Genomic DNA, 13076 nt, shown 5'->3' on the forward strand with positions numbered 1-13076 from the left:
TTAAATTTAAAAAAAAAATAAAATATAAGAATTTAAATTAAAAATAATTTATAAATAAATAATTTTGTATTTAATTTTTTAATTTTAAAAGTATTTATTTTAAAAAAAAATTATTTTAAGAGAAGTCACTTTTTTTTTTATTTTTTTATAAATATTTAAATAATTTTTTAAAAAAGTATAAATTAATTTTAGAAATTATACCAAATTTTAATGTTAGAATTTCTTATAAGTTAAAAATTAAAAAAAAAAAAAAGTTATATATTGCAAAAAAGGTATTTATTTTCCAAGGACACACAAAAAGGTTGCTAGTTACTGCTCCATTGCAAAAATAAGAATATTGTTACCTAGCATGTTATGTAAACCAACCTTACAATAAATTGTGAAATTGTCATTCAATTTTTTTTATTAAAACAAGGGCATAACATTCTAGCTTAAGAAAAAGGCTTGATAAGATTTTCATAACATAAAATTTTATCTTTTGGTTCTATAAATGTTTATATATAATTTATGAAAGTTATTTTTAAAAAAGTTTTCATACAAGCTTATGTTATTAGTAAACTAGACTATGGATCCATTTGAAAAGCTTAAGAAAAAGGCTTGATAAGATTTTCATAACATAAAATTTTATCTTTTGGTTCTATAAATGTTTATATATAATTTATGAAAGTTATTTTTAAAAAAGTTTTCATACAAGCTTATGTTATTAGTAAACTAGACTATGGATCCATTTGAAAAGCTTTACAAGTAAATTTTTTGTGGTTTTAACTTATAAAAAAATTATAATATTAATGTCTGATGCAATTTTTAAAATCAAATTACATCTTTTTAAGAAGTTATTTAAGAACTTATAGAGAAGTTAAAAAAATTACTTCTCTCATAATACTACAATATTTTATCACATTTCTTTTAAAATAAGTATTTTTAGAATTAAAAACTCAAACACAAATAACTTATTTATAAACTACTTTTAATATAGTTATTTATTATTTAAATTATTTTTTTAGAAAAGAGATTAATTAAACTGTTTACCAGGTTCTTTCTTTTGCTGTAATTAACACAATTCGCAAGAAGTACTTGTTAAAAAAGCTGTTGTGCTAGATCTTTCATATGTTCTGTTTATTCTAATTTCTTCATTTTTTTTGTTCCACATATACTATCTACCTTGCTTGTGGAGAACTGACTGGAGTTTCTTCATGGTGCAGTTCCCACAAAATTTGGTGCAGAAATGATAATATCTTTAGGTGTATACATCTCATTATCTTAAAATTAATTTACTTAGAGCTTAATCTTAAGATACAGTATTTTTAAAAAATTTTACAGTATCAGTTAATTACAAATCGTCATACGAATAATTTCTTTTAATAATTATTACAAAATATGAACACTTTTAATAATAACTTCTACTTGAATTGTGATGTGAATCAAAATTACACTATGACATGGGAGTCGTTAACTAGTGACTGCTGCTGAGTGCTGTCTCTGCCCCTCTGAAGAAAGAAAGAGAAGGAGGCTGAAGGCAGTAATCAGTTGAAGCAATGGCGTTTGCGCGCTCTCTTCTTTTTTCCGATTCCATTACCGTCGTCGTCTTCTTAGCCTTCTCTCCTCTCCTCCACTCTTCCCTCTCAGCTTCAGCTGAACCTACCAACCAATTCACCTCCCAAATTCACCAAATCAACCTCAAAATTGCTCATTTAGGTAACACTTCGTAATTCTTTTTTATCATCTTTCGTTACTGCTTCAATTTATATGCATCATTGAGGAACAAAAGTTCTCTTGAACTTCTTGCTGAGGGAAAATTAATAATTCGAATGCAGAATCGGTTCTTGAAGAGAATAATAACAAATTAAAGGAAAGAGATGCCTATCTGGAACAGGTTGAGAATCGAATGAATGAAATGTCGGAAAAAATCCTCCTTCTCCAATCTGCTCTCTCTAAAATGAAGGTTTTGTCTTCCACCTGTTTGTAATTATGCCATTGACTTCTTTTCTTAAAAATTCTCAAGTTTTGTTCTCTTATTGTTTTGTGCTCCTCTCACCTACATTTTTTAGTCTAACTTTGTTTTTATGTGGGAAGCAATAATATAACTCGATTTGATTTTTCCCTCTCAATTTCCGTATTTGAGTTCCATTTGTTGCTCTTTTTTGAAGACTGATTCATTGGATGCCGAAAAACGAGTTGAAGCTTTGGAGGAAGAGGTCTTTCTTTTCCTGCAAGCTATTTATATAAGTGAATAATTTCACTACTTTATAACTTTTTGGATCGAATTGAAAGTTCAACTGATATGAGAAATATGCTTGGAAATGCATAGGTACAACTTCTTTGGTCTGCCCTGAGAAGGAACAACTTTGAGCTTCATATTCTGATATCTAAAGCACAAGATACTGAAAAGACACTCGAGGAAGTCACTTTAAGAGTTGAAAAGGTAGCTGATATAATGAATTTTTTCACTTTATATCCATTTTAACCAAAACATTAATTTGATGCTTGGTTGAGACATATCGTTGATTATTGCATTTATGTTATTTCGTTCAGATGAACAATATTGTGACTGAACAGTGGATTCAGGTTCAGCATCTTGAGCAGGCTCTTCATGTTACCAAAGTATATCAAGTTTATTTACTAGAATATAGATTCTACTACACATTAGAGTATTCTTTTCACATGCTTTATGAACTTCCAATTGATTTTCCTTTTGTAATATTTGTGTGTTTTTATGTGTAAAAGATGAGGACTCTAAAGGCTCAAAGGCTAGCAAGCTTTACAAGATGCACATTCTTGAGGGTAATTTTGAAGTTTTTGGTATTGTTGTTTATCATAGTGTATTATCCCCTGCTAGAAGATACTGCCCAGCAGTAAGCACATTTTGTATATGCCATGACTCATAACTTCTGTCTCGTCTCTTCCCATGACATTTCTTTGTTATTGTTCTATAGATTACCAACACCCTTCTTGATGATCTTCGAGCACTGCATTCTTATGTATCTCGTGAAAGGACTTCAGTCAGTTCACTTGTCTCACGGGCTATGGATCAGTTCAAGCGATACTCTTCAATGGCTAAAAAGTATCACCATCAGGTTTTCTAGAAAACACACGTCTTTAGGAACTAGTGTCTAGTGAAACAAGATGATCCCTTATTCACTTATGAGAATTTGAAGCACTATCTGTGTGGAAGTTTAATGATAAATAGATTTTATATGATGTTTATATGTTTGTTGGTCACTTGGTGTTTCAGACTACTATTCCAGTATCGTTCATTATTATTTGCCAGTTTTTTTGCGTTCCTGCAGTTTTTCGATGCTTTTTAAACATAAATTTTACTCAATGGTTTTGGGGATAGGGTGAGGCCTTTTCATTGTTTAACACGTAAGGCATTATTAGTTTAAGAAGCCAATGCAGTTATAATTGTCTTAACACATGAATGTATGTGCAGCTTCAAGGTTTCATAAAAAGTTTGATGAAGAGAAATGAATTCACTGCATCTCTTGCAAACGATGAACTGATTTTCTTCCTGGTAAGCTTTCAGATTACTTATCAAGAAAAGGAGGGAGGAGGAAGAAGAAGGGGAGGGGAGAAAAAGAGAAGGGGGGGGGGGGGTCATTCTAAGATGTTGATAGCTCTTTATAACCAGAGATTATCATTCTTTGAACAAAAGCACATATTTCCATTTCAGGCTTCTGCTGTTATCATCTTCCCTGCAATTAGTGTCTGGGTATTGCTCTCATCATAATTGGTTCTTACTACTTTCTAAGGTAACAACTGACAAGTTTCTTCCGACAACTGTGTTGAAGAACATGAGATACGTTTCTCAGTGGTGGACAATGTAATCTTGATCTTGTGTATGATATACTTGGTTATTTTGATTTTGTACAAATTCTGAATGACTATAGGGAATAAATAAGTGGGTCAGTAAAAGAAAATGAAGTAGATTTGCTTTAGTCCATTACTTTTTCTACCTTTTAGTTCATTTATTTTGTACTCTTATTTCTGTTAATTATATTAGTCATATTATTATTATTATTATTATTATTATTATTATTATTATTATTATTAGTCTCTTAACCAAACACACACTTTTTTCTGTATCCCGTGAAAGCGCAATATCTTATCCGATTCACAGAGAGTCTCATGTTTGGCATGGAAGACACAACATGGGAGCAGAGACTCCAAGCCCTAACCCACATCATAACCAGCCCCACACACGAACCAGGCCTCCACTCTCAGCTCTTGATAGCCACCCAGATCCCCTGTTACCTGAAATGGGACTACCCTCCATTCCTGTGCCCCTCCGATCCCTCCCTCCTCAACAGATGGGGCTTCTCACTGTTCCTCAGAAGGGTCTTCAGAACGGGTCCCCCTCAAACCTCTTGGAGGAGCAAGTGCCCTTTCCAGCAGCCACCACCACTGATTCTTGCACAGGGGGTGGAGGAAGCTCAATGGGGCCACCAACAGAGAAGGCTATACGCTAGGAAGAGGCTTTCTAGGAAACCCCTTGGCAGAGATGTTAACCCACTCATCCCCATCCTCGTACCCAATGTTCTCTTGTTGTCCCTTGTCTTTTGGAATCCACTTCGCAATCCAGATTACAACGATTGAAGAACAAGGTAGAATTCGTTAACATCCTCCTAGCGGCGATTGTACGCTAACACAATTAACATGTTACTGCTTATTGGGCTATCATGATATGTCATTCTTTGTCCCTCCGTCTTACGTTATCCAAAATTCCAATGCGAGTTTTTTGTTAAAACATGGAGTGAACTGTGGGCCAAAAAAAAAACTAAGCTTTGACAATTCTAAGATTTTATACTTATAATAAATGGTGAGTTTTTAAAAATGATAGTGGAATGGCTCAAAGGAAAGAAGGTGATATGATCCTTTGTGATTTCTGGTGTCATAATTCCAGATAGTGCAACAAGCTTCAAGACATTTTGGATCAATGACTTGCAACATTTTTAATCTTTTGAAGTTACAATATGTTGTCATATAGTATGGTAATTTTTTTCTTAGTTTTGCCTTATTCTCTGTTTTGGATGTATGAACTGATGCGGAGATAAAATCAACTTTCCCATTAAAAGAAGACTCGAAACCTTCTTGTCATTAGGATACAATAGTATAGTGTTTTTTTATAATTTTAAGAAAAAAAAATGGTCTTATGCTAAGTCTTTGTCTCTTGAAAATGAATTGGATTCGATTGTTCCTTTTGGACTAACGCCTCTTCCTAAGCGTTGCCTTTCTATTTTGATTTTTTTTCCCTTTCGGAAAGGCAGGCTGAAAATGTAGTTCCGCTAGTTACGGAATCAATTTCAGTCAGTGCAACAAGGCTGAAGGCTCCAATAAAGAACAAAAAGTTAACGTCATGAGTTTCAAAATTTCTCCACATATCATGCTCAAGCTCAACCATTACACATATAAATGATACATGGCGCCTGCCTTTTAAACCATATTAATTACTTACTTCACTCACTACTTTTTTAAATAAGGAAAAGTCTACGGGACCAGCAACTTTTCCAACAGCAAAAAAAAGTGAGTCATAAGATAAAATCTCACGCCAATCTCACACCATTAAAATCATCATTGATGGCTACAAATCACAAAAGTTATTGGCTCCTAGCACTCTGCCATTTTCTTATCTTAGGGTCACAAGTCACAACATTTAACAAGGAAGCTTCTTTGTCATTTATGTTTCCTTTTCAAACCGTTCATCATTCTCTTCCCACAATCCTCCTTGTGATTCCGGCCTATGATTATTGATTTCTCGCCTTTGCTTTACATTTGAGCTAACACAAACCAACTTTCTATTCTTTTTAATGTTGACCCCATAATAATAATAATAATAATAACAAAAGAAAAGATAAAGAGGCATCAAGAAAATAGTAGCATCACCTTCCCTAATTATTTTAAAAATGGGTGACCCAAAGTAGTAGTTGTTGAGCATGGCCAACAATGGCTCCCAAAAGACACATCCACAGCTGGTTAGTAAGTACTAACTGTATCTCCTACCCTACCAAACACCATTTTCCGATTAAAAGGGACAAAATTAAAAAAGGTAAGTAAAAACTAATTTCATCACCCTATTCACTAGTAGCATTAACATATGGGCATGCCACAGTGTCATGTAACACACATAGATAGATCATAATACATTTAAGATTTAAGACCCTACAGCATACATTTGGAGTCCTAAGTTGTAGATTTTGTAGTCTCAGAATTCAGAAACCCATTGATCGATCAACCTAGATTTCAGAGCCTATGCTAAACGAAAAGTCTGAAAGCTAAAATCTATGTTAATTATATTTTAAATTCGAAAATGTTTGCTAACAAAAAAAATTAGTCAAAGAAAGGAGCAAAATGACTCATAAAAAAACCAGAGTTAAGTTCAGTTATCAGCATTATAAATGTGATAGATTAAACTCTAATTTGAGTTGAAACCCATTTTGATCCCTGAAATTTGGAGTTGGCCTCAATTTCAATCCCCAAACTTTTAGTTACTCAATTAACAGCTCCAAATATTATATCATGCCTTACGTTTGTCCCTATAGTTATCTCCGTTAATGGAGAGCTGACACGTTAAGTTGACACGGTGTGTATCTACGTGGCACCCAACTTGCCAGAATGGATGTGTGATAAGTGAATGATGTGATAACAGTTGTTTTCAATCAATATGAGTCCATGCAAATTAGGGTTTTGACATTTACGTAGAAGTCAAATTAAGTGAAAACAACTTTTTGCCACATCATTCACTCATTACACATTCATTTTGGCAAGCTGTGTGCTACGTAGATGCACACTGTATCAACTTAACGTGCCACATCAACTTTTTATCAACTGAGATAACTATAACTACAAAGACAAACGTGAGATACAATCTAATATTTGGGGGGTGTTAATTGGGTAACTAAAAATTTGGGTGTCGAAATTAAGGTCGAGTCCAAATTTCAGGGACCAAAATGGATTTCAACTCACTTTAATTTAAATGGTAAAAAGTAGTAATAAGCCAAAGGAAAAGAAAGTGCAGTTCAGTTATGGATCCTTACTGAAATGTGCTAAGGAATTGGCATAAACCTAAGAGTAAGATAGATATGGAATAACGCAATTTTGAACAAAGTATGAATGAAAATGAATGCGGGTTTTCAGTAGTGCCATCACTCTCAATCCTCAACAATCAACATGCACACGTTCTTGACGAATGGATGTAAGGCACATGCTATGCTATGTGCAACAAGATGCCATCATTATTTAATTTTTGGTGTCCCATTCCTTCCTCAATTCACGCATAATTACTAGCCATGTCTCATTTTCACACTCCCCTTAGAACTTAGAACAATAACTATTATTATTATTATTTATTTATCTAGCTTTTATATATTTTTGAAATCAAAGTGTATGTAATGAATCTCTTGTTTCTCTTTGGTGCGATATTATGATGATTTATGGAGCTACAACCATCACCGTCTTACTTATTAAGGCATAAAATCTCAGAGCTGATTTTGGCTTCTATTTAACCATAATTAATACAACAGCTCCATATCTACCATGTGCATCCATTTAAATATTTAATTGATTGCAAACATTTTTTTTAGGATCTTTTGGTAAAAACAAGTTTAATAAGGAGGAGGTAGGAGTTCAATTCTGTTCTATGATAAATTAAAAATATGCGAAAACTCACATGCAATTGTCTTTATATAAAGTTGCTAATTCAGAACCGTTAGATAATGTGACATGTTTGACTAAGTTATTATCTAATAACTATCAACTATCAACTTCACGTAAAAACAAGTACACGTGAGTTTTCACTTTAAAAATATTTCTGTCACATGTTTCTTGTTACTTTCTAGAAGAGATTTATATATGGGAAACCGCATCCAAGGGTGGATAAATTTTAACTTTGATCACTCAAGTCAATTTATTGACATATGATAGCACTGGTTGCAATGGTTGCGTCATGATGCATGGTGCAACTACTAATCAATAATGAGGTTCGTTAAAAGATAGGGAATTATGGAAAAATGATATTGTTTTATTTTTCTATAAAGATACAATTATATTAATTAAGAAGAGTCCTAAGTCACATATATATATATATTAGTCAAGAGGGACCACAATAATCAAAAACCTCATTCACATTTTCCACCTAATATTGCAAGGAGAGCCTAAAAGTCCTCTATATAAACACATTTAGGCAAAAGCATAGTTGCTCATCAAACCATTCTCTTGCCACTCACTACCTATGGCTCCATTCTCAAACTTCATTTCCTGCATTTTCTTAACAACCCTTTTGTTGTCTCTTGAAATAATCAATGCTAGAGAGAGCCAATTCTTCAGCAAAGTCACCCCTGTCAAAGAAACTGAACAACTTCCAAACAAAGAGTTTCCTTTGATCAACAACAACAACAACAATCCTCAGCAAGAACAACCATCTTTTGTTCCTGAGACTACTGAGAACAGCTATGGCCTTTATGGCCATGAAACTTTTGAGCATCACCCTCCCACCACCACCACAAATTACAAGCCATACAACACTGAGTTTGAGGACACAAGCAGGTACACCAACAACTATGACAACAACCATGAATTCTCCAACAACAATGACCAAAATGAAGAATTCATCAACAACAACAATAACTACTACAACAAAGATTCTTATGGCAATTACCAGAATGAGTTGAGTGACACAAAGTACACAGAAGAAGGATACAACTCCATGGACAACCATAACAACTACAACAACCACATGTTTTCCTACAACAACAATGCTGGAAGCAATGGCAACAACAACAACAGGTACAATCCTGAGAGGCAAGGCATGAGTGATACAAGGTTTTTGGAGGGTGGAAAATACTATTATGACCTTGAGTCTGAGAAGTACAACACCAATAACCATGGTGAAGCATACAGAGGAGTAATGAACAACCACAACAACAACAACAATGACAACTTCAACAATTACAATAGTTACAACAACCAAGGAGGCAATGCCTACCATGGAAACTACAACTCAAACCAGAACAACAACCAGGAGTTCTTTGAAGATGAGATAGATGACACTCAGCCATGATAGTGAACAATTCACTTTAACTATTGTTGTGTTTTGGTGTCTGTGTTCTCAATTGTGCTTTCTCAAAAAACAAATACAAAAGTTGAAAGAAATAGCTTAATTAACTTATGGAGAGCTTTTACTCCCTTTTTTATTTTATTTTTGTACTTAATATCTTGTGTTCTGGAATCCCATTGTCTCTGAATTGAGAATCAAGTAAGTATTATGCAAGCATGTGTAATTTTTTGCTTATATACCATCTAATAAGTTGTATGATGTCAAGTAATTAAGCTTGTTTGTTTGTTTCTTGCTTTATTTTATTTTAATCTCTCTAGTTAACAATATTTTACACAATTTTCCAAAGCAGCGCAATATGTGGAAGATTAACATCAGTGGTCCATGTTACCTGACCCTACCTGCATGCTAAGCTGCTACCATGTTGGATACCAATTTTTTTGAACATTATTATGATGAAGCATCACTAAATCTACTGATGATGTCTTTTGGACATTGTGATGAGGAAGCAACATTATTTTGTCCAACATGGTGCATGTCCTTTTGGAAGTGTCTTAGTTAAAAATGAAATTCTGATCACTTCATTCTATACACACTATTTTAGGAAAATGATACTTGGACAAACTTGGTAAAAATGAGGCTCTGTGCATAAGAAATTTCCTCAAGATAAAAAATTGGACAACTATTCACTCATTCATTCATTCATTCATCAATGCTTCACTTACTCTTTGGTGTTGATGCTACTAATGCTTCACTTACCTTCTTGCAAGTTTCAACAAACAAATTTAAAGGCCGTCTTCACCTACATTAGTGTACAATAAATTGTCGAGAAAAACTCAAAACAGTCCCTGACAATTATCTCGAAAGACAACGAAGCCTTTGACAAAAAAAAACCCAACCCGACTCTGACAATTACCTTGAAAGGACAACGAGGCCCCTGTGCCAAAAAAAAAATCAATGTTGTTTTTTTTGACACAGGGGCTAATTAGTCAAAAAAAAAAAAGATCAAAGGCCGAATTTGGTGTTTTTTTTTTCTTAGAGGCCTCGCTATCCTTTCGAGATAATTGTCAGGACCGGATGAGGTATTCACTCTAAATTGTCCTATTAGGAGTACCGTTTTGAGAAAATAAGTAAGAACCATAATGGTCCTTATTATTGTTATTACCCCTTTTGCCACTCTCTTTAGCCATAATTGTCACTTCAATTTGTCTTTAGAAGATGTGTTTAAAACAAGATTAGCGCCTGATGGTTGTTCTACCATTGTCAATGACCCTAGAAGTAGTTATTGATTAGCATCCTAATCAAATTGAAAATAAAATGTTGAAACAAATCAATTAGCCTTTGGTCCCTCCGCAATTAACGGTATTACAATTCCTTTTTTCTTTTTCTTTTATTTTCTTTTTAGCTTTTTGCTTACTAAACTACTAAACTAGTAAACCTTATTCTTTCTTCACATCACATAAGTCAGAAGCACAGGTGAGCCAACTCAAAATAAAAATAAATTCTTATTTTACAGATGAAATTAACCAGCTCAGTTCATATTTGAAAGTGTTAGGTTTCATAAGAATTGACTGCTAACCTAAAACACCAAACCCTAAAAAACTTCTTGCCATGAAGCACATGCAAAAATTATCACTACACCTACTTGTACTTCTTGCCACAGAAACTAACTTTATATATAATTAAATATCAACCTTTTTATGTCTTAGTAGCATAGCTATGGTCTATTAATCAATTTCAGAAATTAGTTTATGCATATATTTATGTAACAGTAATTTATCAATACAGTGTAACAAGTCATTTTGTGATCACAATACAATTGAAATATCTGTCATAAAATGATAGCTATCTTGAGTTTTGACTTTTGACTCTCAAAAAATCAATATTCAGCAAACTTCCTATTTTTGTTTTGGGTTTGCAACTTAGGCCCATTGTAATAGCTTAAAGTACCAATAAAAGCCCAGATTGGAGTTTACATACTTAGTGTTGGCCCAAACTGTTATAATTCTGGGCTGGATTGCATTTCTCTTCAGGGACTGGGCCAATTTTAGTAAATATCCTAAGATAAAGATGAATGGAACTTGTGCGTATAAAAATTATAGAGTTTGCCTAACCTCCTAGTGAACTTCTTTTTAATTTTTTGAATCCCACGTTTTTAATCTATTTTAATTTATTATTATTGTTCATACCCTAACCCAATAATAAAGGTCCAGGATCCAAGCAAAAAGGCCCAATCCAAAGGGTTGGCCCTCACCCAGTACCAGCCTTCATCCCCAGAAGTCGGTACTGAACACGACCTGCTCCAAAGAAGTCGGTTACGAGGGTTAGCTGGCAGATAACACTCATTCGAATGAGTAACTGCCCCTAGGAACTCTCTAACCACTTCATAGAGCCATATCTTAACCTCCCTAAGATATAGGAACGGTTATCCACCTAAAAAGGTGGCACTACTTCAGCGGTGGTTATTGGTTCACCACTATAAATACACTGACACCGTTCAGGTATCTCTAAGCCCCAATACTCTCTAACCTGCTCACACTCTTGCTAACTTAGGCATCGGAGTGTCTTTGCAGGTACCACCCCCCATTCTCTCACACGTACAAGTCGGACGGAGGAACACCGAGTAACAGATCCACCCGAAAGCCACCTCCTTCATATGTTTGGGCCAACCAACGCCATCCAGCCCATTAATCTCCGGTTACCCACCGTAACATTGGCGCCGTTGCCGGGGACCCGAGAGATCAACCAGTGATGGCGGATAGATCCCCTGAAGAGGGTCATGTGGAGACAGATTCTGAACAAGAGAATCTGAACACTGGAAACAATGAGGCAGACCAGACCCTTCACCAGGAAGCCAATGATCAACACAGGGAAGGCACCTCCGGAATCAAAAACCCGAAGGTGAATTCCTCGGAGGGGCGCGAATCAGAAAAAGAAGGACCATCCCACGCAATTGAGCTCATGGGATTAGTCCACAGTCGCCTCGAGCAGCTAGAACAGGAACGGGAACGACAAAAGGAAACCGAAAAAAACCTAAAAGAGGAGATGGAGCGACGAAAAGAGTTAGAAAGAAAACTCTTAAAGTTAGAGTCCTCCCTCAAAGGTCAGAACTCCCACGACGGTAGAGAAGATTCGCCCTTAGGGGAGAAAGATCCTTTTAGCGAGGACATAATGAGGGCAAAAGTTCCGAGAAACTTTAGAAGCCCCGATATGGACCTCTACGACGGAACCACTGATCCAAAGCATCATCTGAGCAACTTTAAAAGTCGGATGTATCTGGCTGACGCTTCTGATGCTACGCGATGCAAAACTTTTCCGACAACCTTATCAAAAGCAGCGATGAAGTGGTTCGACAGCCTCCCTCCGAGGTCAATTACCAGTTTTGAAGACCTCTCAAGAAAGTTCTTGATGAGGTTCTCCATCCAGAAAGACAAAGTAAAACATGCACCAAGTCTCCTGGGAATAAAACAGGAGGTCGGGGAGTCCTTACGGGCCTATATGAAAAGGTTCAACAAAGCATGTTTGGAGATTCAAGACCTGCCCACCGAAGCAGTCATCATGGGGCTAGTCAATGGTCTTAGAGAAGGTCCCTTCTCACAGTCCATATAAAAAAGACACCCCGCCTCTTTAAGTGATGTACAGGAAAGAGCTGAAAAGTACATCAATATGGAAGAAAATGTTAGGCTAAGAGACCCGAGTTTGCGACCCGGTCACCCTCCCTCAACGAAAGAGAGGGAGAGGGAAGCTAAGAAGAAGGAAGAACTCGGCCTCGATAGGCCAAGAAAATATCACTCTTATACTCCACTGAAAGTTCCTGTAGTGGATGTATACAGAGAAATTTGCAATACCGAAAGGCTGCCTCCTCCCAGGCCCATTAAAAATAAAAGAGGGGGGAGCCGCGGTGATTACTGTGAGTACCATAAGATATATGGGCACTCCACAAACGACTGTTACGACCTTAAAAATGCGATAGAAAAACTGGCCAGAGAAGGTCGGCTTGACAGATATGTCATAGAAAGGTCGGACAGTC

At 35.3% G+C, this 13076-nt stretch overlaps 3 protein-coding genes across 4 annotated transcripts; all 3 read left to right on the forward strand.

The window, feature by feature from the left end:
* Nucleotides 1-1332: 1332 nt before the first annotated feature.
* On the forward strand, nt 1333-3940 carry LOC107624216 (myosin heavy chain-like protein). 2 transcript variants are annotated; one of them, XM_016326698.3, is made up of 9 exons: nt 1333-1695; nt 1815-1942; nt 2148-2195; nt 2309-2422; nt 2533-2601; nt 2725-2781; nt 2934-3074; nt 3431-3511; nt 3671-3940. In XM_016326698.3, the coding sequence occupies exons 1-9, from the start codon at nt 1536-1538 to the stop codon at nt 3725-3727; spliced, it is 855 nt and encodes a 284-aa protein (XP_016182184.1). In that variant the 5' UTR covers nt 1333-1535; the 3' UTR covers nt 3728-3940. The 2 variants fall into 2 exon arrangements, 1 of the variants encoding a protein (XP_016182184.1); XR_001616783.2 differs by having other exon boundaries at nt 1419-1695; nt 2934-3061.
* A 114-nt stretch (nt 3941-4054) lies between these two features.
* LOC107621683 (uncharacterized) lies at nt 4055-5212 on the forward strand. Its single transcript, XM_016323702.3, has one exon. The coding sequence runs from the start codon at nt 4126-4128 to the stop codon at nt 4591-4593; it is 468 nt and encodes a 155-aa protein (XP_016179188.1). The 5' UTR covers nt 4055-4125; the 3' UTR covers nt 4594-5212.
* A 2969-nt stretch (nt 5213-8181) lies between these two features.
* Nucleotides 8182-9346, forward strand: LOC107623758 (GATA zinc finger protein). Its single transcript, XM_016326121.3, has one exon. The coding sequence runs from the start codon at nt 8225-8227 to the stop codon at nt 9050-9052; it is 828 nt and encodes a 275-aa protein (XP_016181607.1). The 5' UTR covers nt 8182-8224; the 3' UTR covers nt 9053-9346.
* Nucleotides 9347-13076: the final 3730 nt, after the last annotated feature.

The sequence above is a fragment of the Arachis ipaensis genome, chromosome B10 (assembly GCF_059453495.1).
Source record: "Arachis ipaensis isolate K30076 ecotype BB chromosome B10, ASM5945349v1, whole genome shotgun sequence".
In the NCBI taxonomy this organism is placed as follows: domain Eukaryota; kingdom Viridiplantae; phylum Streptophyta; class Magnoliopsida; order Fabales; family Fabaceae; genus Arachis; species Arachis ipaensis.

Coding starts and splice junctions, on each gene's coding strand:
- LOC107624216 (XM_016326698.3), top strand. CDS start 1,536: ATGGCGTTTGCGCGCTCTCTTCTTTTTTCCGATTCCATTACCGTCGTC. Junction 1,943..2,147: donor CTGCTCTCTCTAAAATGAAG/GTTTTGTCTTCC, acceptor TCTTTTTTGAAG/ACTGATTCATTGGATGCCGA. Junction 3,512..3,670: donor ATGAACTGATTTTCTTCCTG/GTAAGCTTTCAG, acceptor TTTCCATTTCAG/GCTTCTGCTGTTATCATCTT.
- LOC107621683 (XM_016323702.3), top strand. CDS start 4,126: ATGTTTGGCATGGAAGACACAACATGGGAGCAGAGACTCCAAGCCCTA.
- LOC107623758 (XM_016326121.3), top strand. CDS start 8,225: ATGGCTCCATTCTCAAACTTCATTTCCTGCATTTTCTTAACAACCCTT.